Source organism: Dermacentor andersoni, chromosome 7 (assembly GCF_023375885.2).
Source record: "Dermacentor andersoni chromosome 7, qqDerAnde1_hic_scaffold, whole genome shotgun sequence".
Classification (NCBI taxonomy): Eukaryota; Metazoa; Arthropoda; class Arachnida; order Ixodida; family Ixodidae; genus Dermacentor; species Dermacentor andersoni.
In genome coordinates this window covers 70,150,645-70,178,644 of record NC_092820.1, presented here as the reverse complement: position 1 = coordinate 70,178,644, position 28,000 = coordinate 70,150,645, and the positions used below count along the sequence as shown (strand labels likewise).

Sequence of the window (28,000 nt, the reverse complement as noted above, 5' to 3'; positions counted from 1 at the left end):
TGAGCTTTGCAACACATTTATTGATCGCAGCAACATGTAGGTCAAAAGTTAATAATCGAACGTGCTGCATAATAATCTCCGGACAATGGCTTGATCAATGTCCACTGCTGATTTTCTTTAATAATTTCTCTACCATGTTTTTCAGATGTGATTCGATGCAGTGGCCCCTCAGTGGGGAGATATTATTAGGGAACTGATTTCTGTTATACTATGCAACTCGCGGCATGGGGAATCCAGGCTTCGTGGATCCGCACAATCGCATGCAGTCTATGGGCGATTCGAAATTGTTGCCGTTGCTGTCGCATCCTCCATACAGGAAGAGACGGCAAGTGTTGGTCTTCTGGTCGTAGTAGAAGCGCGGGAAGGAACCCATGCAAGGACCAGGATGCGGTGGTTTTCGGCAAACGGAATTTGCGGCACCTGTAAAAATAAGCAAATTGTCAAAAATCTTTACCGGCATAGCGGTAGACTGCAAGAATAATAATGCAGTAGACAAAAATAGTTTAGATTATCGCAGTTCCAAAAGCGTTTCGACTAGGTGAAATCCTACGCTTCAGAAAGGACAGTAAGTGTATACAATTACGAGGTGCAAAATAAGCTACGCCTATGTCGTTTAAAAAATGAAAAATAAAACCTTCAGTGACGTAGTTTTACTGAAGGTAGTGTCGTTCTGCACACACCCAATCATCCATCACTGCAAGCCGTATTAACACAACAGGGACGTAGCGGTACGTCCAGATAGAAATTAGGAAAGCAAGCCTTTCGTTTGCAAGTATAGTATTGTGTTCCTACAAAGCTGTCTGCCTTACTTCGCTATCTTAAGACATTTCATCCCATCAATAATTAAGTACTTCTGAGAAAGAAATCAGTAGAGGAAAAAGAGAACGAAAGCTGCCTGATTGAAAACGAAAAAGTTCAACTTACCAGCCATGAGTTCATCCGTGATACCAATGTAAGCCTCATCAGCAACGTGTGACTTCTGGATGGCTGGGGGGCGAAATAAGATATAATGAAGCTTAGAATGCATGCCATTGTTTACCACCTTGTGGTGGCAGTGGTAAATATACTGAATACAGTAATTACTGCTAGACCTATGAAGAGATTTGACAAATTATGGCACATCCTATATCGCATGAAGCAATAATGCTACAGTGCCTTCGCTATTTCATAGCATAGAAATTACGAGCGCGCCCTAAAGCAGCTTCTCATTTATCACTTTCGGTTTTATTACTCACTCACAAAAGAAAAAAAAGAATGCTTACGTTTTTTGTCTAGGCATGTCTCTTCGCACTTCTCTTGCGTCAGGTATCGGTTCTCATTGCCTCCACAGCCTCCGTAATAGAAGAGTTCGCATTCGCCAGTCTCCTTGTTAAACCAATACCTCGGCAGCAGAGCTTTGCAAATCCCTACCTCGGCCTTCGATCCGCATTGCTTCTCAAAGTTTGTCGCCGCTGCAAAAAATACAAAAGTTGTATTATTTTGCCACGGGATACGTTGCGGTGATTTATTTCAGACACTATTTGGCGCATTCTTAATCCTTGGCCATGTACGCCACATGATGCTACGTCTAGGACACCCGTATTTGATTTTAACGATGCACGATACACATATGCACTATGTTAAATGCTATCATAACAAGGCATTTGACGTTTACAGTATTGTTTTATTGTTGTTCTGTAAAATCTTGGTCCTGCAATCTTTCATCCATAGAGTACAAATGCTTTTTATAAGCGCTGTTTCAGGAAGATAAGCCGCAAGTGAAGTAAACAGGAGGCCCCGTCTGGTTTTTTTAGATGTTATGTTATTATGAAAATCAAACAACATCCTCTTTTTTTGGCAGCCCTGGCTCAGCACAAGAGTGCATAAGGACTATCACACCAATATAAAATTGTTTCTTCTTGTATTGCTCTTCTGCTTTGAATCGGTCAGTAGCGTTATGGCTGATAACCAAAATGTCTTCATCAATTCATAATTTTTCAACACTTTTCCTCGTAGCGTTGCTGCAAAATTCACCAGAATGTTTGGGCAGTCATTACAAAAAAAATTATCTCGCTTTCTTGATATTGTACACATGAGTGTAATTGCTGTCCAAAACGAAAACACAAAATGGAAGCTTTAAGTTTATTGGTTGTCTTCTTACTATAATAGCTGATGAATAGTACTTGTAACACACGTGTCTGTGATGCAGAATACTTAACCAGTAAATGTCCAAGAAATACATAGACCTTGTTGTCTTAAGCTTACCGAGTGCGGTGCCTAGGAGCGCCAGGAACAAGTACAGCTTCATCGCGATCAGAGCCGTGTCCGTAGTGATGATACTTTGCGCACGACAGCTCGTTCTTATACCGTGCGAAACAATTGGATGGAGCGGATGTTTCAGAATAACTTTATCTGCCATTCCGAAGCAGACACGATAAGAAACCCACCTTCTTCCTTTCTCTGCAATGGGCAGGAACAGATTGAGATATTAGGCATAGATATTTGTTAAAATAAAGCGACTCATTTGCCAAATAAATCTTTTCCTTCATTCCGTGACATGTGTTGCAACTGGTAAAATACATAATTGATGGCGCACAGAATAACGATGATTTCGAAATTGTCGCCGGCTGTTTTTCTCAACACTTCTCCCGAAAACACTTAAATGAGACTTAATTTTTGGTGAAATCTTTAGCTTCATGAAGCATTCTCCGAAATCATTTTTGTTGTTCAAAACACTGGTTGAGAACGCTGCGGAAGTTCATCGAAATATATAGTTGCATTTGTTATTAAGGTTCCCGCAGTGTCCTGCGTCTAAATTCGGTGAAACCTAATAGAATGAACGTGCCCCCGCTTTACTCTAACGTTGATTTATTTCCTTATATGTACTCATTTAATTTTTGACATACCGGCCATTACAGCTGATTTTTAATACATTATCAAGCAAAGGTAGCACAAGGAGATTAAACACAAGGACATGTAAATTCGCAGGCACACAAAAACTAGGATATATATTCATGGCTGGGGTAGTTAGCCGCTCATTTGCAAATCAATCTACCAGAGATGATATAACTTCGGTACACCTACGAATTAAGGCACCGAGCCTAGAAAACACAGATTCTCTAGCATCATTGAACCTTCTATTCATGTGTCTACCTTGCCGGCTAGTTTGGCTCGTGCATGAGGATCCGCGACGTGGCTTATAAGCGATGGCGTTGCTGTGCAGATGACTAGGTCGCCGATTGGACACGAACGTGGCGGCCGAATTCCGGTGGTGGCCGAACGGCAAGAAAGCGCGTGTCCTGCACGTTGGGTGGTTGTAGGGAATAAAACTCCATCGAAATTGTTTGGAGCCGTTCACTACCCATTCCCCTTTAAAGCTACTGTTCAGTTGCGGCTGCTTAAACCTACCACGGCGAATCATACACGTGATTATAACATGAGACCGCTGACACCAAGGCTGCGCCTGTTATACGCGATACACTGCACGGAACGCGAAAGTAGTTTACTACGTTAGGCACGCGGGCATTTTAGATATAGGGCCAGCGAACGCAATCACATCGCTATATCCCCCCCCCCCCCCCCTTGCCTGTACAAATTTCGTTTTTTTCCCGTCAAAGGTCCCTGGTCTGCATAAGCAGATGCCACAGCAAACACCATAGAGTGCCCACATGCATATCGTATCTGCCTAATGTACTGTAGCTAAGACAACCCCGAATTCCACACTTTGCCCATTTTCAAAACCAACTTCTAACACACCTCCTTCACGACCCGGTCTAGATCGTGCGGTTACAAAAACACACGTAGCGGTAGACGAATGAACACCGTCATCAGATCGCCCGCATATGACTAATGGAGGCTTGCTAGAACCATGAACTGAAACCGAATTAGAGGGCTCTGAAATAGATACACATCGGACGGTTATGCCCAGGATCCGGCGACTCAATCCAGAACAGGAGTCGAAGGCAAACTGAGACAAAATCCTGTCCTCAGTGCTGCGTTGATTCACTTCCTTCGCTCTGTATTAGCTGAAACTATCCAGTGCCTGCTGGGGTGGGACGAGGATTCCAAATAGTGTGAGCCGCTGATACGCTAGACATGCTTACTAGCTCACTTCCATTACTGATATCATTGCACTCATGCTCCATGAGCTCAATCCCCTCCTCATCTCTAGGCCATGGCAGAGTGGACTGATGCATATACCATTTAACTGTCAGGTATGTGCCCTAGTACTTATATAGGAGGGCATATGTCGTACATTGGCAGTAAGTGATAAAATATTAATTTAGAATTCTGCGTTCTACATCTGGTTGGGTACTCGCTACTGTCTTACATCTGAATGTTCCAGTAAATCTCGTGGAACCAATATTTCTGAACTCTGAAACCCACCTCTCCCTTCCCCGGGCAGGGTAGCGAACGAGCTGTCACCTGATTCAGCGCCCTGTCTGCCCTCATTTTTCTCCAACCCGGTAAAAACGTAGTATCCTGTTGTGTACATAAACGATAAAATCGCGCTATCTAATCGCATGCTCATTTTTCTTTGGTATTTCTTCTATGACTGACGATTCAGTCAAATGTTCCTAAATAACGGGGTCAGTGAGCGTTAAAATGTATTGATTATATATTTTTCGAAATGGTGTAAAGCACCAATTTCTCTACGTTGAACGAAAGCCAATTAGGTCACAAAAATAGCGACACCGATCATTTCAGTTTTTGCGAGATGAAGAATTTGATAAAAACAAGGAACTCCCCTATGCGAGCTATCATTATGGCAACAATGTTCTTATCGGTAGGGAGGGAAAGAACTTTTCGTCACTAATGGATAGCCTTTTTTCAGTTGCAGAGATTAGCCTAAGACGTTTATTGCTGCTCTGTAAAATGAGAACTTCATGCATCAGCGTCCTGGTCGCAAAGGCTGCAAATTGTACGGCCGATGAAACTAGAGAGATCTATCTACCGATGTTATTACTGGAAATTTAAGTGAGGGAAATGTTTTAAGCATCGAGTTCAGCACATAATAAAGCCGCATTTCCAGGACGTAGTTTACAAAAGTTAAGAATATCACTTATGGGAACGATGCAATAATGCCGAGTGTGCATTTTCTAAGCGAGAAAGTAAAAGAAAGAATACAAGAACAAATAATCTCGCATCATCTGCGAGAAGATCCCTTCCATGTTCAAGTTTTCTGGTAAGGCTTCCGACTTACCAGAAAATAGGCAGTGCTAGGCGCGTGACTGGTTGCATCAGTCGCGTATATCTCTCTTCGTGTATTCGAGACCTTCACCCTTACGAATATAACGTCTTAGTTCGTACATGTATATCGACGCTATACATTTTCCCACCTGAACTGAAAGACGAGAAAACACAAAGCACTCGATGGCACTGAAGCGGACACTCCGGCACTTGGTCAAACTTTACACGCCAATAAGAATCTGATGGCAGGCGGCACCGCGTTATCTGCTCGGCCCCAATAACCATAAGTCTACCCTCGTAAAACAAAAACAATTCTTAGTAATCTCGAGTACTCTTTATTTACCTTGGACCCAAGCACCATTATTATGGCCAAAGCACACCATATATAGTTCAATACAACACTTCGTTTTATTCAATATCTTGACTCGTAGTGGAAACATACATGCAGTAAAATACTTGCCGGACCTCCCATCTGTTTCCTGTCTTCGTAAAAGTGGCAGGGTATATTTGTTCCACGAGGTCGATAACAACGTCGAAATTGTTCGCGACCTTTGATTCTCTCAACATTGTACATTTCTGGTGGAATAGGCCACTGTCACCAAGTTTTATTCTAGTTTGGGAAACTCAACCACAGTTACACTATTTCATTCCTGCGAAACTCTCTGAATGGAACTAATTGATTTTCTCCGCAGCAGCTATTGCTAGTAATCGTTTGTTTCCTTCTGCTTTCTCAAGGATTATTAATCAGGCTAAGGTATTTATCATGCTGCTTCACTTTGTATATCTGTTTATCTTTGTGTTTTTTTGTGTTTTTAATTCATTTGCGCTTTCCTGAATTATAGCCTACTACGTCTTGGGAAATGCTTCATGACTGCCCTCAATAACGTAGCTAGTAAATAAATCAAGCAATAAAACATAGCAGCTCGCTACCCTTCGGCAATGATTCCGGTGCACTACTAGAGAGCACCTACAGTCCACAAAAAGTTATTCGGAACCCGAAATTCATGGGGTTGTTTCTCAAGGCGAAGCTCATGTTTGCATACTTATCCTGGCTGCTGGGCGCTCTTCCAACCGTTTCGCACTTGGTTGATACATTCTTAAGTGTATTTGTGAAGGTTATAGGAAACTACTTTCAAAGTGCCTGACACAAATATTGTGCGCTGAAAAGCTATTCAGACAATAAATATATTTGATATAATAACTTTCCACATAAAACTAACAACTTTTATAGTCGGCTCACAGACGTCTCTAAAGCACAATGAGCTGTTAACGGAATGGCAAATTATTTTTAGGAGATTCTTGGACTTATTTTATTTTCTTTCATTTTGCCACTCAGTATATCAGATACTGCATGTGTGCGCTTCCTCAGCCAATCATCATTTAGGACGGGCTTGATTCTGCTACACTTGGAAATAAACCTCAACATATATTGTCGCCTAAGAGATGTATCGAAAAGAGACATTTGTTAAGAGATGGTGGCTCTTGCTTCACGGGTTCTTCAATTCTCGTTCTTTAGACATTAGGTATTTGCCACTGTGGCCGTGCTCATTCTTGACCAATCCCCCAGATTGGGTATGTCCCACTGTGGACACAAGGAGCTCAGAAAATCGAAACGTTCTTTGATGGGTGCCGTACTTTTCCGTGCACGCGTCTGTCATTACCATTCTTCCCTCGGCACCTGTCACGCAATCATCGCCTCGGCCCTTGAGACATTGCGGCGTGTACTACTCCTACTGCGCATCCTCCTCAATCTGGATTAGCGTTGCGGCCTACCTTGCTAACGAGAGTGCGTGAACAAAAAAAAGTTGCGTGACAATAAATTTGTGACCTCTCTGGTAGATAGACATTCAACATTTCATGAGATGAGGTGCTGCATCGGATAACAGTAAAAATTGAACGCATCACCATTCAATGTAAAATATTTTATTCACCATTTTAATAAAACGTCGGTTCGCATAGGTTACAACATGTACATTCGGCCTGCATTTGTTTTTGCTTCTCTTTCGCGAACCTGCCAGCCGCCAAGTTGAGCAGCAAGGTAAGGTTAAGTTAACTGTAACAAGTATTCTATGCGTGTTTCCGTCAGATCGCTGATACATTACCACTTTTCTTCCATGTAACCGTTCAAGGAGGAGGCACAATACCTACAATGATATTTGCTGCAAGTTTATAGAAAACACTGAAAATGTCAGGTTTACACGTTTTATATTTGACTTTGTAAGGGGAAACTCTCAGCGAAATTGATTCATGAGCGCTGTAAGTGGGCTTCTGTTCCTCTCAGTATCACCAAAAAATACCCAGCTGCACATGTACTGAAACAAACCCTATAAAACCGGCCTGTTCTTGTTAGTTCCTTAAAAATCAGAGTTCTACAGACCTACTAGTGCAATGGGCCGCGTGATATTATGCAAGAGGTCTTTCACCCTAACGCTATTATTCAGCATGCATTATTCCATTGTCACAAGGAGAACCGAAGAGGGAGGGGCTTAAGGAGCGCTTTCTTTGGCGAAATATTTCATTGTGCTCAAGAACAGGCTCGGCTGAAGCAGTGTTACAAGCACCGTCAGTAAGTGGCGGTGGTCACGTCAGTCACGGCATTGAAATGGATCGGCGATGAGCAGGCCCGCATTTTACACGGTCTAGAGTGGCCAAGTAAACAGAAGGTTCTATGTGAGCAAAGAAAGAAAGCAACAAGTCGGTAGCCTGCCCGCTTAGAACAGGTAGAAACGATCGCTATTGATGACCATCCCTACAGAATGAACAGAAAAAATTCAGTAGCCATCTCAGAAGCGCAATACTGAAGGACAATGGAGTTGACGCAACTATGCATCCTGTAGAGCGAGCTTGCGAGAGTCGTTGGGAGAACTTGGACAGCCGCTCAGTGGAGACAAAACACTTCATTCAGAGCGGAAACTCAACGCACCTTTATCAGGCGAATAGCGCGCAATTGCCAGATTATGAAGACAGGGCTGCCACAGGAAGTGCCGCTATCTGAAGCACGCCGACATGATACTCGGATTGCTGAAAATGTCGTCCATTCCCATTGCATAATTATGTGCATAATTATGTGAATATTCGAAGATTCTGACGTCTGTATGCCGTTATTTGTTGAAAGTGAGATAAGAAGTAAGAGCATCGGGAAGAACCGGCCATTGGCGATCGTTTCTTATTGGTTGCTGAGAAACACAGGTGCCACGGTGAAGCGGTTTCCTATGAGAAAAATGCGAAATGAAATTGCACTACGCAATAGCTCGAAATAATGTCATTCAATTAATTACCATCCAGTGCTCCCTTGAGCCTCCTGGTGATAAATTGTAGGCGGATCATTACCCTGAGAAACTGCGAAGTGCAATAAAGGAACACGTGCATGCGGAAAATCTGAGCTCCGTCCAAGCCTAATTATCAGTCTACTGCAAAAAAGTGGATGGCTGTCTCGTGCTGTCGTGAGCTATATTTAGAGCATCTCCGTAGGCCTGTTGGATCGCTATGAAGAAGCCAATTTCTCCATGGCGCAGCCACTGGGCCCCATGACGAAAACGTTCTTTTTGTCGATAGTGCCGTAAAGCTCCACTTTTCACTTTGTTAATTTCGTGGCCTTCACCGCTGCAAGTTCCCAGTTCTCGTGCGAATAGATGCGCGCGAATTTTTCTTTTCTGTCTTTTTTTATTCACTTGATCTCTTGTTACGCAATAAACGTATAGTGATAGAGCAAGGCTCTCGTTCTGCTAATCGCTCCACCTATGAATAAGATGTCTGAACGGCGTGGACGTATCTGAACATAATCGTTGGCAAAGATTTGTGGTAGAACTTATTCCATGGCGACTGTCAACGACAATGTGATTACCATTCGTGCAACGTAGCCGAACACCGATGTTTGGATGTTACACTTATTTAAATGTAGTGGTCATTCGGAGATGTTTGTTGCTTCGGTTAAATGTGAGATACTCCGGTGATGTCCAAATTCAGTTGCGTAGGTCACCTATGCGCAGGCGCCACATGTAAACATCCAGTTGAAGCTGCCGCAGTGATGACGCTAGAACGACGAAGAAGGAATGGATCCGATGAAATGACAAAGGCGGCTTAACCGGGATGATGACAAACAAATAAGGATAGTTAAACAATGGTGGCGGTACAAGGGCGAAGGCCTGACTATTACTACATGACGCCAATGAAATAATGATGATGGTGGCGCGATACAAGTCGGATGGCTTAGAGTGATGACAACAGAAGAACCACCACGGTATCACGATGGCTTTATGAGAACGAATGCTTGACGACGACACAATGAGGAAGGCAGAAAAAAATGTGGAGGGAAGCACGGAAGGCATGTTGAATTCCTTGTGTAAATACTGAAATATCAATTCAGGGGCTATTGTTGTGTATTTATTATTAGTTGCAAAAGTCTTATCTCGGCCTATAGATTTCGCAAAACGATGTTTCAACACACTTTACATCAAGACCTAAAACATGCTCTCAGTTTTCTCAACTGGCGCCACAATGAGAACGGCAGTGCAAAACAAGACGAGTAAAATGAAAGAAACTGGTTGCGCTGCTAATTCACAGCTGGACCCTGCTACACACAGTGCTGCTGCAACCTTGAAATCCACATTTGCGCGTCGAGAACGGCAAACACAATAGGGCAAGCAGAAGCCGGATGGTTATACATCACCCCACAGAAGCACATAAGGTGACGAGTACAATATACATTGAGGTAATCGCATTGTCTGCTTTTACAGGGCGACATACTGTGTTGAGTGTAACCTTTGTGTGGCTTTCGATCGCGTTTTGCCTTCGCTTTTGTGTTTCTTGCACTCCTCGTCCGCGCATCTACAGTATAAAGGCACGGCGAGACCATGGAGGAACCGCGCGCAGAAATGCCCACGCCGCGTAACGCGCTATTATTGGCATGGCCAAATTTGTGGGCGACTTTGCCATCCGCAGCAATCTTTAAGCATTGAGGCGTGATAAAAGATACGGAGAGAGGAATGTAGTTCATCCTGACTTGATGCGGCCAGCTTCTGATTGGTCTACCCGATAGACTGCGAAGGGCATGCCGAAAAGATGGCACCGGTTCCCATTTTCTCCTCGTCAGGAGCAAATGCCGGACACTTGTTTACGCAGCACGCTTTCTGCCACGTGAGGGACGCCGCGCACGCGTTACCGCCTGTGTGGCCCTACCTCGTGTTCTATTGTTGCTGCTGCATTTTGTGCATTTGTGAGTTAGCATCCTATGTGATTATCTTCCTCTCCTCCGCCTAATTTGCTTCGCCGTGCTCATAAGAACTTATGACCAACTAGCCGAAGTGTGAGTTCTATTCTGCCAACAGGAACCTAAAAAACTATGGCGCCTAGGCATGGCAAAAGTAAACGGAGCTTCCCAAGCCAAGTGACGTATTGGAATTCTTCACGTAAACCCACAATTTCTCATTTTGAGGTTGTTTTTGGGAGAAGAGGTGATCAAATCAACAACAGAAGTTGTATTGCTTCTAAGGCTTGTTCTCGCAGGTGTCTCAGCTGCATGGTCTATGCAAGCATTTTTGCAGCTGCATTTAACTCACCAGCCTGACTGTGTTAAAGGATAAAAAACAAGGAAGCTTACGTAATTTAGTGTAAATAAGATTATTGGGTATGACTTGCTAAACCTGTGACACGAATATGAGACACGCCATAGTGGAGGGATTCCGGATAATGTTTTAGCACTTGAGGTTCTTTAACGTGCAGGCGCTCGATGCGCAGTGTCCGAGAATTTTAGCATCTCACATTCGTCGAAATGCGGCCACGGCGGACGTGATTGAGCATGTCACCTTGAGCTCACCAGTGCGACGCCCTAGCAATGGGACTAGTGCGACGGGTTATTTTGCATTAAACGCATTTCAAGCAGGGAAGGCTTTTACAGCCTGTGGAACAACGTCTGGTACAAAATTTTATGTATATTTTCTCCCGCTTTCATCAACTCACAGCACTTTGCCGCAATTTGATGGCCACACAGTTATGTCACGAAGGTAGCAGTATTTCGTTAATCCTTAAACTGCAAGTATAGTTCAAGAAGCCAAATTGCACAGCAGCGGTTCTGAAGGCATTCAGAACGAACGAAAGGCTTAACGTGAAGACCTCTTTTATTTTGCATTGGAATGGGTATTGCTGTATATAACTTAGTACTTGCATGGAATTGGCTTCTAGAGAACAACAAATCACTCTAGCAGCTCGAATTATTTGCAAAAAAAGTAACTAATCAATTATACAACTGAATCTTCTTGAATTTCTTGAATTTGAATAAAATTCAAAATTAGATTGCATTGTCACGCATACATTGTTCCACCAGGTTATCACAGCTATCAAGTTATCGTTACTATGTTAAATAATTGAATTGCGGCGACTATTTTGTCCATTACATTAAAAAAAATTAGGCTATATATAAATTTATGCTTGCTTTATTTATCTACAGAAATTATTGAAACAATATCAGTGCTGTTCTCAGAAAATTATTTCTTCTTTCTGCATGAACTTCAATGAAAATCTTTGATTCCTGCTTGATTCACTGGCTATGTGACAATAGGTGTGTTCCGCTCATGAATTAATGCTTTTAGTGCCAAATTGTGTAACCAGGTGCGTGCGACTACGAATCTATGACAATTTCTCCAACAATGCGCGGAATGAAACCCACGTGACCAGTGTTCTTCAAGGGCGTGAATACGATGCTTTCCCAAATGGCTGCACATGTGCGCAAGGCATGCGCCGCCTTTTCAATGGACGCCTTTCACGCTAGCGCTTTCGGGAGTAGCGCCCCGAATGCACTTTACATATACCACTATTCAATAAATCTCGCGAGAGCTTGAAGAGCGACACATAAATTGCTGCAAGAGCTGAAGGTCTACCTAAACGCCACTCGGGCATGCAGGATATAGTGCAGTTAGAAGTTGCAGAATACCTAAGTCAAGATGCCTTCTCTATAAGCATGACTTCAGCGGATTGGTTTTACGGCTTAGAAGGGCACTGGTTCGTGTTAGTGCGTTACAATTCGTGATGCAAATGAAAAAAAGCGGGAACTTTCGTCCCCCGGTCGTCGTTTCAAGTGGTGGACAAATAATATTGATCATGATATGATTACTCTTGCAGTTCACTCCAAATCTGCGCCTTGCTTTTCTGCACATTTTATTGCGTCTCAGGCGCGTTATCTGATAGCAAGTTATGTGCTTCTGATAGATGAAAGCGCATTTGTGAATCATTCATAGAGCTAAGCTACTCCCTCTAAGCATGATCATTTTCAATATCATTTTATGCCGATCTTATTATAGCGATAATAAGCCTACTTTCTCTTCAATTAAAAATTACCAGCCTGACAGAAGGAACATGATCACGAGGGCAGCAGTGATCAATTGCGTCGCCAAACCAGGGTTTGCGTGGCAGGTGTGCGAATACTCGGTAGTAAGCATGCTTGCGATCGAATAAATTCGTTAGTCAAGGAAAATAGGTAATATTGTTGCAGAAAAATGTATATTTACAAATATTTACAAGGCGAGCAGCACAGGCGTGACAGCATCTAATGAGGAGCAACCTCTACCTCTTGTTCATCGGTGTCGGAGTAATGCTGCAGGCTACTTCCGTCTCGTGTCATTACCCCGCGGGCGAAAACGCTCGCACCATCCATTATATATGTGTTCCATACCAGGAATTCTCAAATACGTTCATGCATGGAAACTGAAATAGGGGTGTAGACACCGTTGCAACAACGGGAATATCTTAAACGTATGGTCAATTGAAACAGTGCACTCTTGGTATGAATATAAAAGTATGTCGATTTGTCCTTTATCATGATTTCGTCAGATATGAATATAGGTGGAAATAAATAGTTCATGGCGTAACCGAAAAAAAAAGGACATAGACAAACTGACGAGTGCAAGCTTGGCGGAAGCCACTGTACAAGCACCGTCAAAGTCACTGCATCGAAATGGCTCGGTGATGCGCAGCCCCGCATCTTATGCACTCCAGACTGGACAACTACGCCTTTCGATCGGCATCTAGGATGTAGACACCGTAAAGGGAAGGTTCTATGTGAGCACAGATAAAAAGACAACACGTGGGAATTGCGCGTGCTAAGAACAGGCAGAAACAATCGCTATGAATGGCATTCCGCACGCAATGAACAGATCAAAAATGAGTAGCCATCCCAGATGCGCAATACTGAAGGGCAATGTAGTTGGCGCAACTATGCATCCTGTTCAGCGAGCTCGCGAGACTGGTTGCGAAAACTAGAACAAACTCAGTGGAGACAAAACACTTGATTCAGAGCGGAAACTCAACGCAGCTTTATCAGGCGAATAACGCGCAACTACCAGTTTATGAAGACAGGGCTTCCACAGGAAGTCTCGCTCTCTGAGGCACGCCGACATGATATCTGGATTGCTGAAAATGTCGCGCTTTCTCATTCTGTACATAATTACATGAATATTCAAAGATTGTAACATGTGAAGGCTGTTTTTTATTTGAAAGCGAGATAAGGTGTAAGAACATCGGGAAGACCCGGCTATCGTCGATGGTTGCTGATTGGTTACTGACTGAAGCAGGTGCCACAGTGAAGCAGTCGCGTATGTGGAAAATACGAAACCAATATGCGCTACGCAATGGCTCGAAATGATATTATCCACTTAATTACCGTCCAGTGTTCTCGAGAGCCTCCCCGGTGATTAAACATAGGTGGATTAATAGCCTGGGCAATCGCAAAGTGCAAGAAAGGAACACGTGTTCGCGGGAAACCTCCACTCGGTCGGAGCCTAACGATTAGTCTTCTAAAATTAAGCGGATGGCTATCTTGCGCTGTCTTGAACGATATTTGGAGTATTTACGACTGGACTGTTGGATCACTGTAAAGAAACAATGGCGACAGTACAAGGGGGATAGGCTAACGACTACGAGGTGAGGCCAATGGAATGATGACGATGGCAGCACGATACTCTGATACGTAGTTATAACTGTGTCAACACAACAACCATCACGGAATCAAGATGACTTGATGAGAACGAATGCGTGATGAGGACACAACGATGAAGTCAGTGAAGGATGGTAGGCACCCATTGCATTATGGGATTTTGCATGCCAAAAGCACGATTCAATTATGACGCACGCCGTACTGGGGGACTCCACAAATTTGGACCCCCTGGGGTTCATTAACGTGCACCTAAATCTAAGTACACGGGTGTTTTCGCATTTCGCCCCCATCAAGTGCAGCCACCGTGGCCGGGATTCAATTCCCCGACGTCGTCCTTAGTTGCACAAAACCATAGACACTAAGCAACTACTTTGGTTGACGCAAGGGATATTTCATTCCTCGTGTAAGTACTGAAACATAAACTCAGGAGCGATTGTTTTATTTTCATTATTTGTCAAAAAAAATATCTTGATCTATGGATTTCGTAAAACAATGCTACAAAACGTTTCACATCAATACCCACAACATGCTCTTAGTTTTCTCAACTGACGCTATTTTAAAAACGGCAGCAGAAAACAAGACGAGGAAAATGAAAGAAACTGGATGCGCTGCTAACTCACAGCTGGAGCCAGCTACACACAGCACAGCTGCAACCTTGCAATATATATTTGCGCGTCAAATACTGGAAATGCAATAGGCCAAGCAGGAGCACATAATGTGACGAGTATAATCTAGATTCAGGAAGTCGTACTGTCTGTTTTACAGGGCGATGTACTATGTTGCATAGAACCTTTGAGTGGCTAACTATATCGTTCTTGGCTTCGCCTTTTTTGTTTTTTTCCGATCCTGGTGCGCACATTTACATTGTAAAGGCACGGCCGGACCATCGAGGAACCACGCACAGAAAGCTACAGGTGGCATAGCGTGCCATTATTATTAGGATGAAAACACTTGTGGGCGACTTTGTTATCCACGGCAATCTTTAAACATTGCGGCGTGATCAGCGACGCGCAGAGAAGGCTGTAGTTTATCGCGACGTTTATCCACGGGAATGAAGGCCTATCGCAGCCTATCGTCGATAGGCTGCGAGTGGCACGCCGAAAAGATAGCTCCGGTACCATTTGGTCCTCGTCCGGAAAATGTTGCCACCCGCCTTTTTTGGCAGCATGCTTTCTGCCACCTGCGGCACGCCGCGGGCGCGTTTTCGTTAGTGGGGCCGCGCCTCGTGTTTTAAAGTTACTGCTGCATTTTGTGTGCCTAGGTACATTTGTGAGTTAGCGCTCGCTCAGGCTCTCCTCTTCTCATCCCCTTAATTTCCGCTGCCGAGCGCATAAGTCATTACCAACTAGCCTAAGTGTACCAATAGGGAGAAAAAAAAAACTATCACGCCTAGGAATGGCTCAGCGAAACCAAACTTCCTAGCCCAAGTGGCGCAAGAAAGAATTGCGTTCTTAAGCTCAAATTTTGCCAATGTTTTCCTGTTCCCCGAGAATGCAACGTTATAATGTATGACCAGACGGCAGACATTCGTGAAGTATAGTTTCGAGTGAAAGATCATTACATACGCATCTCCAATATATGTGCAGTCGCTTCAAAGCTTATAGATATCGGAGTGAATTTATGTGCACCCATTCACCTATCTGTAAACAAAGGCCCCTATTTGACAACACTCACTGTTTTTTTACATCCGGACCTACTGGCTAAATGCATGCGAACAAATAAGTTTTTCTCGGCAACAACTGCAGAAATCCTTATGATGATATGAGCGAAAATCTAATAAAACTGAAAAGTAAATTTCAAATTTGTGCAATATGTTCTTCCTTTTTAACTTTCGTGAAACAAAAATGCTGTAATATCTGGTTCAACAATATAGATCAACAATTTTACTGACGTTGGCTTTAATAAATCATAAAATTTGTCTAGCTGCCTCGGTATCTGTATGTCCTCGCGACAGGGAAATAGAAATAAGAAAACTTAGTCCGCAGCGAGGAATCGCACCAGTGTCAACTGCATAGAAAGCAAGTAACTACCAGTGGTGCCACGCTACTGTTTTTTTTTTCTATATTCCATGGACAAATGACCTTAGCTCTCTACAAAGGATATGGTTTAGGAAACACATATTTGATGATGATTATACATAAGATACGCACATTGTACTGCAAAATAGGGAGCAGTGGGGCTGTGGCTAGGAGAGAGAGAACGATGACGAGAAAGAACAACCTTGTTTCGGTGCTCGGTCGGCTGCACTACCTCTCGCTGCTCCAACGTTCTAGTCGCGAACGCTTACTGCTCAAAGTGCTTCGCGACATTTGGTGGAAGGTGCTGGACTTTTTGCAAACCTTGAACTCCGAAGCCGGACGATCCCTGTCACATCTTCCATGCCTGAGGAGACTAGTCCTACCGCGCCCCCCAAGGCACCGCCTCCAGTCGTCGGTCCTGTTGCGCCACGCCAACGGGATCATCGCATATTCAATGGCACTGACGATCATGACGTAGAGGACTGGCTGTCATCATACAACCGAGTGAGTGCCCACAACAAATGGTCTGAAATTGACAAGCTTGGTTACGTACCATTCTACCTATCCGGGGTCGCCCATCTTTGGTTCCGCAACCATGAGGCTGACTTTTCCACCTGGACGGCATTCCGGACGGCACTTCAAGAAGTATTCGGTCGCCCTGCTGTGCGTTGCTGTGCGTCGCCCTGCTGTGCGTTGGGCACAACAGCTTCGCTGTCGTGCCCAACAAAAGGGCGAAACTTTTACGAGCTACATTGAAGATGTAGTTGATATCTGCTGGCGTATCGACCCAGATATGACCGAAACTGACAAGGTCAAGAACATTTTGAAAGGCATAGAAGATGACGCCTTCCAAATGCTCTTGGCAAGGAATCCTCAGACAGTTAGCGACCTCATAACGTTTTGCCAGAGCTATGAGGAGCTGCGCAAACAACGGCTTTCTACGCGCCAAGCACTCACTCGGACGTCGCGCTTTCAGCTCTGAGTGATGGTGTCACTTCTACTCCTTGCAGTTTAGAAATTTTCGACAGAATCAAGCAATTTGTACGAGATGAAGTGGCGTGCCAACTCTCTCTTCTGCCAGTCGCTCCAGCCTCAGAGCCGTGCTTGTCTCCAGACCTCCGTCACATGATACAAGAACAAGTCGCTTACTCAGTACCACTTGCTCATCAACCGCCTCCTACGCCTGTGCCACTTACGTACGCTGCCGTTGTCGCTAATCCAAGGCCTCCTTCTGCAGGTAACCAATCCAGACTTACCAGCGCCTTTCCCTCACCTCCGCAACCAGCTGCAACATATTCTCCCCCTCCCCCCCCCCCAAGCAGCTACTGGCCGCCACAGCAGCCCGTGCGCCCACCTCGCCAATATTTCCAACAGTCTCCACCCGCCGTTCTCAATCCATGGCGCACCCATGACAATCGGCCTATCTGTTATTCGTGCGGCCTACCTGGGCATGTTGCACGGCTTTGCCGCCGGAGTGGATGGTATCCTTCGGATTCTCCGAGGGCACAAAGTAACGGTTTCGACTCTCCGTCCCGTTCTGCTACTGCCGCTCAGCCCTTCGAAGCCTCGTCTCCTCTTTCCCGACCCTACAATACCCGTCGGTCTCCGTCTCCCCGTCGGCGTTCTCTGTGGCCGCTTATCCGTCGTCCTGAAGCTATCCGAGAGGAAAACTAAGAACCGCAGTTCCGGAGGCAAGAACTGCGATCTCCGCCAACTCCTCAAGACCTCATTTATTTCCTGCGAACGTCATTGAAGTTTATGCAGAAGACATTGCCGTTCATGCGCTTGTAGACACGGGAGCAGCAATATCAGTGATTTCGGACCAATTTCGTCTTACCCTTAGAAAAGTCGCGACGACTTATTCAGCCATTTCATTACGTACAGCAAGCGCTGCGCCGATTGGACCCTTAGGGAAGTGTACCGTGCGTGTTGCTATAAGCGGCGCTTTATACCATATTGAGTTAGTTCTGCCTCGCTGCTCCCATGCCATGATTTTCGGATGGGACTTTCTGTCCTCTCATCATGCCGTTATAGATTGTGCCCGTGCTGAACTCGCGCTGTCGCCATTCGGCACCAACGTTTTTGAAGATACTGATGACACTTCCGGTCGTGTGTTCGTCACCACCGACACCGAGATTCCTCCATACTCTGCCGCACTTGTACCCGTTTCCTGCGTTGGGGTTTCCGACTCCACAGTTCTTTTCACGCCGTCTAAGCTTGTTGCTCGCCGCCATCCTTTCTTGCTTCCTTTTGCCCTTCTTGCCATTCGACAAGGTTCGAGCGCACTTTCTGTATCGAACCTATTTCCTTGCCCTGCTAGGCTGCTCCACAATGAGTGTCTTGGTTATGCCGACGAAATCGAACCAAGCTTCCTTTACGATGTGCCTGACGACCCGGCTTCTCCTCCGGTTGACGCTCTGTCCCGTCAAGTTTCTCCTCCCACGCCGCCGTGTGACGCAACATTTTACCAGTGTATTGATCCCAACCTCACTCCAGCGCAGCACGCCCACCAGATCGTCCATCTTCTAGACCGATTTCGCACGTCATTCCACTTACAACAATCTCGCTTAGGCCGTACTTCCACTGTTGTCCATCACATCGACACCGGCAACCATGCGCCTTTACGCCACAGGCTGTATCGTGTATCCGCCACGGAGCGTAGCGTAATCGCTGAGCAAGTTGAAGACATGCTCCAACGCGGTGTCATACAACCTTCACACAGTCCCTTGGCTTCTCCTGTAGTGCTGGTAAAAAAAGAAAGATGGCACAATTCGCTTTTGCGTGGACTACCGGCGACTTAATAAGATCACACGCAAGGACGTTTATACGCTACCCCGTGTTGACGACGCGCTAGACTGCCTCCAAGGCGCCGAATTCTACTCATCCTTAGACTTACGATCCGGGTACTGGCAAGTGCCAGTGGCTGAGTCAGACCGTTCGAAGAAGGCCTTCATCACACCTGACGGTTTATTTGAATTCACCGTGATGCCATTTGGCCTGTGTAATGCGCCTGCCACATTTGAAAGAATGATGGAAAACATCGTGCGCGGCCTCAAATTGCAGATATGCCTGTGTTATCTGGACGACATCGTTATCTTTTCACCGGACTTTCCTTCCCACTTACTTCGACTTGAATGCGTCCTAAAGTGCATCGCCGACGCTGGCCTCCAGCTTAACTTGAAGAAGTGTCACTTCGCTGCCCGGCAGCTGGTCATCCTCGGCCATGTCGTATCAAAGGAAGGTGTACTCCCTGATCCGGCGAAACTACAAGCTGTTGCCCAGTTTCCCCGACCAACGACTTTGGAAGAACCGCGCAGCTTCATTGGATTAGCGTCATACTTTCGCCGTTTCATTCGCAATTTTGCCACTATAAAAGCACCTTTAACGCAGCTTCTTCATGGTGGCCACAGCCTTTCAACCTGGTCACCGGATTGCGACGCCGCCTTCACAAAGCTGCGTCGTCTCTTGACGTCACCACCAATCCTGCGCCATTTCGACCCAAGTGCTCCAACTTAAATACACACGGATGTCAGTGGCGTTGGCCTTGGGGCCGTTCTCGCTCAGAGAAAGGCTGGCTTCGATGAGTACGTCGTTGCCTTCGCCAGTCGTGCACTCACTAAACCTGAATCGAACTATTCTGTCGAAGAAAAGGAATGCCTGGCTATAATTTGGTTCATAACCAAATTCCGTCCGTATTTTTATGGCCGCCCGTTTGACGTCATAACTGATCACCATTCGCTGTGCTGGCTGTCGTCCTTAAAAGAACCATCCGGTTGTCTTGCTCGATGGGCCCTTCGACTGCAGGAATACGACATTCGCGTGCTGTATCGTTGTGGCCGAAAACATTCGGATGCGGATGCCTTGTCTCGTTCACCACTAACAGACGAGGCTAGCTTCCCGAAGGCCTCATTGTCCGAGTCTTCCCTTGCTGCCACGGACATTCTTCTGGAGCAGAAGAAAGACCCATGGCTTGTGTCCATGCTGCGTTTTTTGTCCAGCCCATCGACACCCACTACCAACCGCGCATTACGTCGCCAAGCACATCACTTCTCCATTCGCGACGGGCTTTTGTACCCTCGCAACTACCTCCCGGATGGTCGCAAAAGTTGCTTTTCATCCCGCGACACCTGCGTTCGGATATTTGCGCAGCGTTCCACGATGATCCCCAGTGCGCGCATGCAGGGGTACTGAAGACATACGCGCGTCTACGCCTTCCTTACTACTGGCGGGGGATGTATCGATTCATCCATCATTATGCCCGCTCCTGTCTGGTTTGCCAACGCCGTAAAGATCCCCCTCGTCGCTCAACCGCCCCATTGCAGCCTTTGCCTTGCCCAGCACGTGCTTTTGATCGAGTAGGCATCGACATTTATGGACCTCTGCCAACCACATCAGATGGCAATCGCTGGGCAATCGTGGCCATCGACCATCTTACGCGCTATGCGGAAACTTCCCCTTTGTCCAGCGCTTCTGCACGTGACGTCACCTGGTTTCTCCTGCGCCACATCATCCTTCGCCACGGAGCTCCCAGGGAATTACTCAGTGACAGAGGCCGCATCTTCCTCTCCGACGTCATCGAGGCTCTCCTCAAAGAATGCCGCATCATTCATCGCACCACTGCTGCGTATCATCCGCAGACTAATGGCATGACCGAGCGCTTTAATCGCACTCTTGGTGACATGCTGGCCATGTACGTTGCATCCGACCAAACCAAATGGGACCATGTTCTACCTTTTCTGACCTACGCTTACAACACCGCCACGCAGACTACCACGGCATTTTCGCCCTTCTTTCTCCTGTACTGACGCGAACCTTTTTCCACATTGGATACTATCCGCCCTGACTCCACGGAAACAACTACCCTATCCGAAGCTGCTGCACACGCAGAAGAGTGTCGCAAGCTTTCCCGTATATTTACGTCAGAAGACCAGCAACGCCAGAAGCACCATCAACCAAGTTCCAATGCTCCTGTATCCTATGCTCCTGGCTCGCTAGTGTGGCTTTGGGTTTCATCCTCTACCGCTGGACTGTCACCGAAACTCGCGTCGAAGTGCCAAGGCCCATACCGCGTGATCAACCAAACGTCTCCAGTCAACTATATTGCGGAACCCCTCGAGCTACCTTTGGATCATCGCCGTCGTGGACGCGAAAGTGTGCATTCCCAGCGTCTCAAGCCCTACTATGATCCGCCTGTGCTGTCCTACCCGTTGGTCGCCGGGACGGCTCCTTTTTCCGCGGGGGAGATAACTGTACTGTAAAATAGGGAGCAGTGGGGCTGTGGCTAGGAGAGAGACAACGACGACGAGAAAGAACAACCTTGTTTCGGTGCTCGGTCGGCTACACTACCTCTCGCTTCTCCGACGTTCTTGTCGCGAACGCTTACTGCTCAAAGTGCTTCGCGACAACATATATGATACTGATGCTAGCTGACGGCACCTTCCAGGCATAAGTTGGAATCAGATGGCGCTAGGCAGGGGTAATTGGAGATCGCAGAGACAGGCTTTCGTTCTGCCCTGGACATAATATTGGCTGATGAGCATGTTGATGAAAATAATATTTGATACTCAACTACGGAAACACGTGCATCTAAGCAGGACACCCTTTCAGGCTGTAGATATTGAGCAGCGTACACACCGCATGCGTATTCGAATAGTTACTACAAAAAGAAAACACTGTTATTCATCGTGGGGTTACGCATATCTGTCTTTGGTACATCAGGTGAAGTGAACCGTGATGTCATAAAAGTTGAATAAATTGCCGCATCTGTGTGCGTGTGTCTGTGGGGACGGGTTTTGTACGAATGCTCTCGGTCTCACCTGTACCATCATCGTCGGTGGGTTTTGCTGAAGTTGTATTACGAATGCGTTTTACGCGCGAGCGTATATACCTATGTATTTCCTACAATACTCAATGGAACTCTTGTGGTGCTATCGTTCAGCCGCCATGGAAATGATGGGAAGTACATGGATTGGACTGGTCTTCGTGCTTGTGGCTTCAGACGCTCTTGCAACTTCGTTTATTACGATTTATCTGCGTTTGTGGTCCTTAATTCAGAGAAATCAATGCTTTTTAAGTGCAGAAGACTCTGCGAACACACAAGATCACTACTCAATGCAGCGCTTGAACCTTTCAAGGTGACCAAATCGAATAGCACCAATCGTGTCACCGCGCTGCTTTCGCGCGAGAAACTCCTAGGTGCGTTTGATGGCTCTTGTCGCTGAACGCGTCCATGGCTTATTGATTTCAACATCGGCTGTCTTTGCTTGAGGTACTGCGTTCGAATCTTTAGTCGGGCGGTTTTAATAACGTCACTTTCATTATTTATTGCGTAATACTTCGTTCAAAATGACGAGTTTACATAGGCTTGAAACCGTTAGACGCCAGAAGGAATGTTAGGCAATTCCGTGTACTGTTGCGCACGGATTATCCTAACCGTAGACGCTAGCGCCGTAATTTCTTCTAGTAATTAGTGTATGAAATTTTATTTTATGTGTCGCCACCTTGAAGATTAGCGGTGCGGGTGAATGTAGCTCTCTGATAGAAGTTGCCCAACGTCCAGAGTTAGGTCAGCGGTGCATCTGTATAGACTGATGATGAATGGACAAATACATAACATACATAAGGACAGATGAGCGCCGCTGGCCTTGGCATCATGGCCACAGCTGGTGGAGTACCAACTAGCACAGGTATCGCGGCGCAGACCGGATGGCTTGAGCGGCCGTCATATCTCGGCGCTCGGGGAGGCACGTAATCGGTTCTTTAGAGTAGCTTCAAAAGAACCGTGAAGGTCCAGCTTCATGGGTGACGAAGCTTGGAACGAAAACCTTCCCAGAAATTATTGCCAGAGATATGAGTTAGTGGTGCACGACCAAAGCGCGACTAGGTGAGGGGGGACGAACACTGAAACTAGCAAACCTATGTGAGAAGAAAAACGTTTGAAAAATTTTAAGCAGAGGTCCGGAATTCTGTCATACAAGTAAATATTCCGTTTCTAATAACTTTTTGTACTAAAATTAAAAATGTTAATTCTTATATTTCACAATTTACCAGTTCGCACTTGGTTACGTCTAGTAATAGGTGATTCTGGCGCAAGACTTGGCAAGCCTGTGTAAAGCAGTTATTATGCCGTGCCGAATGGCGTCGCTCATTTGAACACTGCGGGTTCGACCGTGCTATTGTGAGTCGGTTGCGTGTCGGTTCAAAGTGTACTGTGCGCTTTATTTCAAATTTTGCGTGACCTAGCACACGGCATTCATTGGCGAAAGGTGTCAGTGCAGGATTTTTGTTAACGTGTAAGATCATGCGGCGACATCCGACGCGGTGTGTCTCATCGGTACGATAAAGCCGGAACGCTCCACGAAGAACCGTCGCGCTATGTTCGTTCACTCTCCGTAACACAGGCTTTGAATGTCCTAGGGACCAAAAGTGGTAAGCCGGATGTTTTCTATATGATAATGTGGTGGAATGCTGTCTTGTCTGACAGCAGTTGGATATGAATACATGGTGAAGCACAGAATTCTGTGAAAATGTTTCAGAAATGTTGCTATCCTTCAAGACTGTGTACTGGGCGTAGTACTTTCGATCCGTTGAAACATGTTTTATTGCGTCAATTATATTCGTTGCGTTATTCTAGATGAATAACACTGAAGTCGCTTTTCAAAACCTCTGGGGCACTGTCAAATATTTGCATTGTATTCGCTCACCTTCCTAAGGAATCTGCTGCAGCAATTAGCACCAATAACAGCCTAATTACGTTCACATTAAGACATACACCTCTCATATAAATTGATAACGCGCTGGCACTTCAGCTCAGGTGAGTCGCAAGCTCGCCTCAGCCTTAAAAGAATGACTGTTGGCGTACCGGTCAAAATTCAGGACGCTAGAGAAATTGAAACATACACACCAAGCAGCATAATATTTTGACATCACTGCCATTCACGGTAGTGACGTCAATTTTTATTTTGTGCTTTCTGTTAGTTGCCATGCGACACCTACTTAGCAACGATTGCAATGAGTCACAATTTTCTTGACATGTGGGCTTCTATGGACAGTTCGCTACCGAAATATATATCTTGAAAAATTCCTTGCTTCATGGGAGTGAAGCACAATGGACGGAGCATGCCTTTCTCTTTATGTTAAAGCTCAGTGGCGGGTAGAATGACCGAGATTGAACGGAAACGTGATATAGAACAAATCAAATCTACCGATCCCAAAGTCCTTCCTGAACACTAAGCCCGGGCAGAACGTTATCGGCAATAAATTCGGTATACACGTGACCAGGAGACCCCCGAAAAGCAAGGAGCTCGACCAGCGATAAAGCGAGCTCCCCGTCCTGCCCATTACCGTGCCCAAGGTAATGCGGAGTCGGCGGGGAACGAGAACAAACAATTAGATAATGAGAAAAGGATGAGTGCAACACTCATGGCAGAAGTGAGGGAGAGTATGCTCTCAAGAAATACGGTTCACTTCATTGAACAGGGGTCGATTCTTTCTTTACCACTGCTGTAAAAGCCTGTAAAAGCGCATTGACAGTGTTGTACTATGTTCGTCCGCATTGTACTATGTTGTACTACTCTGTATTCTGAGCAGATCGTACTTTAGGGTACTTGAATAAATGGCCTACCTGCAACTATATTTTGTTCTAGTTTACCATGCACTTTTTTATGGAGTCGAATTTGCGGTGAGAAGTTGAAAGCTTAATTAACGCTTTTACTTCCGGGTTTCGTATATTTTTTTGCAGCACAAGACACATTAGTTCTTAATACTGGAGTATACAAAAGCAGGAACCTCTTTTTATTTGAGTATAGTAAGGATACGACGTCAACAGAAATATACAGAATTAAAAACAAGGAAACATGCTTTAAGACTTATATTTATACGATTGGACACTAGCATACTTATCGCTCCTGGCAGGGCTAACCTTAATGAAACATTGCAGGAGCTGCGATCAGTGGTTAGCAGCGGAATCCGGCTATAGGAAAACTTTATTTAAAATGATCTTGTTGCTGTGATATCGGCTTTCTCTTTGCTTACACAAATAGAGCGAAGACAAAAGCATGAAATAACGTCGTCATTTAGACGTTGTGGTCTTAACGAATGATCCAGATTACGGGAGTCATCTACACCTAATATTCCTTACAAAACTTTCATACGAAGGAGCAGGTGACATCTCAATGGCGTTGCGATAAATAAACATTTTCACAGGAACCCGCATTCCCTAACTTTTTATGTCTTCGACGCACAAGTTATGCATGTCATATTATAAATGACATCTTAACCGTATATTTAGCATTCCTTCCCACCCTTCCGTTTTTGGTTGTAAATAATATGGTTGACTTTTATTTCTTTCAACAAATAATGAGTCGACTATTATTGACTGAGCTTTGAAACACATTTATTGATCGCAGCAACACATAGGTCAAAAGTTAATAATACAACATGCTCAATAATAATCTCCGGACAACGCCTTGTTCAATGTCCACAGCTGATTTTCTTGGTTATTTCTCTACCATTTTTTTAGATGTGGTTCGATGCAAGGACCCCTCAGTGGGGAGATATTATTAGGGAACTGATTTCTGTTATACTATGCAACTCGCGGCATGGGCTCCCCAGGCTTCGGGGATCCGCACAAGCGCATGCAGTCTATGGGCGATTCGAAATTGTTTCCGTTGCTGTCGCATCCTCCATAGAGGAAGAGACGGCAAGAGTTGGTCTTCTGGTCGTAGTAGAAGCGCGGGAAGGAACCCATGCAAGGACCAGGATGCGGTGGTTTTCGGCACACGGAATTTGCGGCAGCTGTAAAAATAAGCAAATTGTCAAAAATAGGATAGGGTAGGAATAACTTTAATAAAGTGCCCGCAAACGACGATTTAACGAGTCGTGACGCTGGCCAAGCGTCGATCCGGGGTTATACTCTACTCTGCACTAGCCCCGTTGGGCCCGTTTGTAGTGGGTCACGAGGCTTGTGCTTTTCGAGCGCACCCCGGGCCTGCTGCCGGGGTGCGCCGGCAGCAGGCCGAACATAGCGGAACATCTTTGCCGAACATAGCAGAAGAATGGAAGCATAATAATGCAGTAGACGAAAATAGTTTAGATTATCGCAGTTCAAAAAGCGTTTCGACTAGATGAAATCCTGCGCTTCAGAAAGGACAGTAAGTGTATACAATTACGAGGTGCAAGATAAGTGTCGCTTGTGTCGTTAAGAAATCAAAAATAAAACCTGCATCGACGTAATTTTACTGAAGGTAGTGTGATTCTGCACACACCCAATAACCCATCAGTGCAAGCCGCGGTAACGCAACAGAGACATAGCTGTACGCCTAGATAGAAATTAGGAACGCAAGCCTTTCGTTTGCAAGTCAAGTATTGGGTTCCTACAATGCTGTCTGCCTTACTTCGCTATGTTAAAATATTTCATCGCATCATTAATTGAGTACCTCGGAGAAAGAAAGCATTAGAGGAAAAAGAGAACGAACGCTGCCTGATTGAACACGAAAAAGCTCAACTTACCAGCCATGAGTTCATCCGTGATACCAATGTAAGCTTCATCAGCAATGTATGACTTCTGGATGGCTAGGGGGCGAAATAAGATATAATGAAGTTTAGAATACATGCCATTGTTTACCACCTTGTGGTGGCAGTGGTAAATATACACAATACAGTAATTACCGCTAGACCTATGAAGAGCTTAGACAAGTTATGGCACATCCTATATCGCCTGAAGCAATCATGCTACAGTGCCTTCACTATTTGATAGCACAGCAATGACGAGTGCGCCCTAAAGGAGCTTCTCATTTATCACTTTCGGTTTTATTGCTCACTGACAAAAGTAAAAAAGGAAGGCTTACGTTTTTTGTCTAGGCATGTCTCCTCGCACTTCTCTTGCGTCAGGTATCGGTTCTCATTGCCTCCACAGCCTCCGTAATAGAACAGTTCGCATTCGCCAGTCTCCTTGTTAAACCAATACCTCGGCAGCCGAGCTCTGCAAATCCCGACCACGGCCTTCGGTCCGCATTGCTTCTCAAAGTTTGTCGCCGCTGCAAAAAATACAAAAGTTGTACTATTTTGCCACCCGATACGTTGCGGTGATTTATTTGTGGCACTATTTTCACGCATTCTTAATCCCTGGCCAAGTACGTCACATGATGCTACGTCTAGGGCACCCGTATTTGATTTTAACGATGCACAATGCACATATGCACTACGTTAAATGCTATTATAAAAAGACATTCGACGTTTACAGTATTGTTTCGTTGTTGTTCTATAAAATGTTGCTCCTGCTATCTTTCATACATAAAGTACAAAGGCTTCTTATAAGCGCTGTTTCAGGAAGACAAGCCGGAAGTGAAGTAAACTGGAGGCCCCGTCTGGTTTTTTTAGATGTTATGTTATTATGAAAATCAAACAATATCCTCTTTTGTTGGCAGCCCTGGCTAAGCACAACAGTGCATAAGGAATATCACACCAATATAAAATTGTTTCTTCTTGTATTTCTCTTCTGCTTTGAAGCGGTCAGTAAAGCTATGGCTAATAACCAAAATGTCTTCATCAATTCATAGTTTTTCAACACTTTTCCTCGTAGCGTTGCTGCAATATTCACCAGAATGTTTGGGCAGTCATTACAAAAAAAATTATCCCGCTTTCTTGATATTGTACACATGAGTGTAATTGCTGTCCAAAACGAAAACACAAAATGGAAGCTTGAAGTTTAATAGTTGTCTTCTTAGTATAATAGCTGATGTATAGAAATGGTAGCACACGTGTCTGTGATGCAGAATACTTAAACAGTAAATGTCCAAGAGACATATAGACCTTGTTGTCTTAAGCTTACCGAGTGCGGTGCCTAGAAGCGCCAGGAACAAGAACAGCTTCATCGCGAACAGAGCCG

General features: G+C 45.2%; 1 protein-coding gene across 1 annotated transcript; it reads right to left on the bottom strand.

Moving 5' to 3' along the window:
* On the bottom strand, window positions 1–28,000 carry LOC126534833 (actinia tenebrosa protease inhibitors-like). Its single transcript, XM_072289475.1, has 8 exons — window positions 27,944–28,000; window positions 26,961–27,149; window positions 26,623–26,685; window positions 25,698–25,908; window positions 2,245–2,318; window positions 1,263–1,451; window positions 925–987; window positions 1–420 (listed from the first exon to the last, which is right to left on the bottom strand). The coding sequence occupies exons 1-8, from the start codon at window positions 27,984–27,986 to the stop codon at window positions 209–211; spliced, it is 1,044 nt and encodes a 347-aa protein (XP_072145576.1). The 5' UTR covers window positions 27,987–28,000; the 3' UTR covers window positions 1–208.

Coding starts and splice junctions, on each gene's coding strand:
- LOC126534833 (XM_072289475.1), bottom strand. CDS start 27,986: ATGAAGCTGTTCTTGTTCCTGGCGCTTCTAGGCACCGCACTCG. Junction 2,319..25,697: donor CCCATGCCGCGAGTTGCATA/GTATAACAGAAA, acceptor TCGTGCGCAAAG/TATCATCACTACGGACACGG. Junction 1,452..2,244: donor GCTCCTAGGCACCGCACTCG/GTAAGCTTAAGA, acceptor TATTTTTTGCAG/CGGCGACAAACTTTGAGAAG.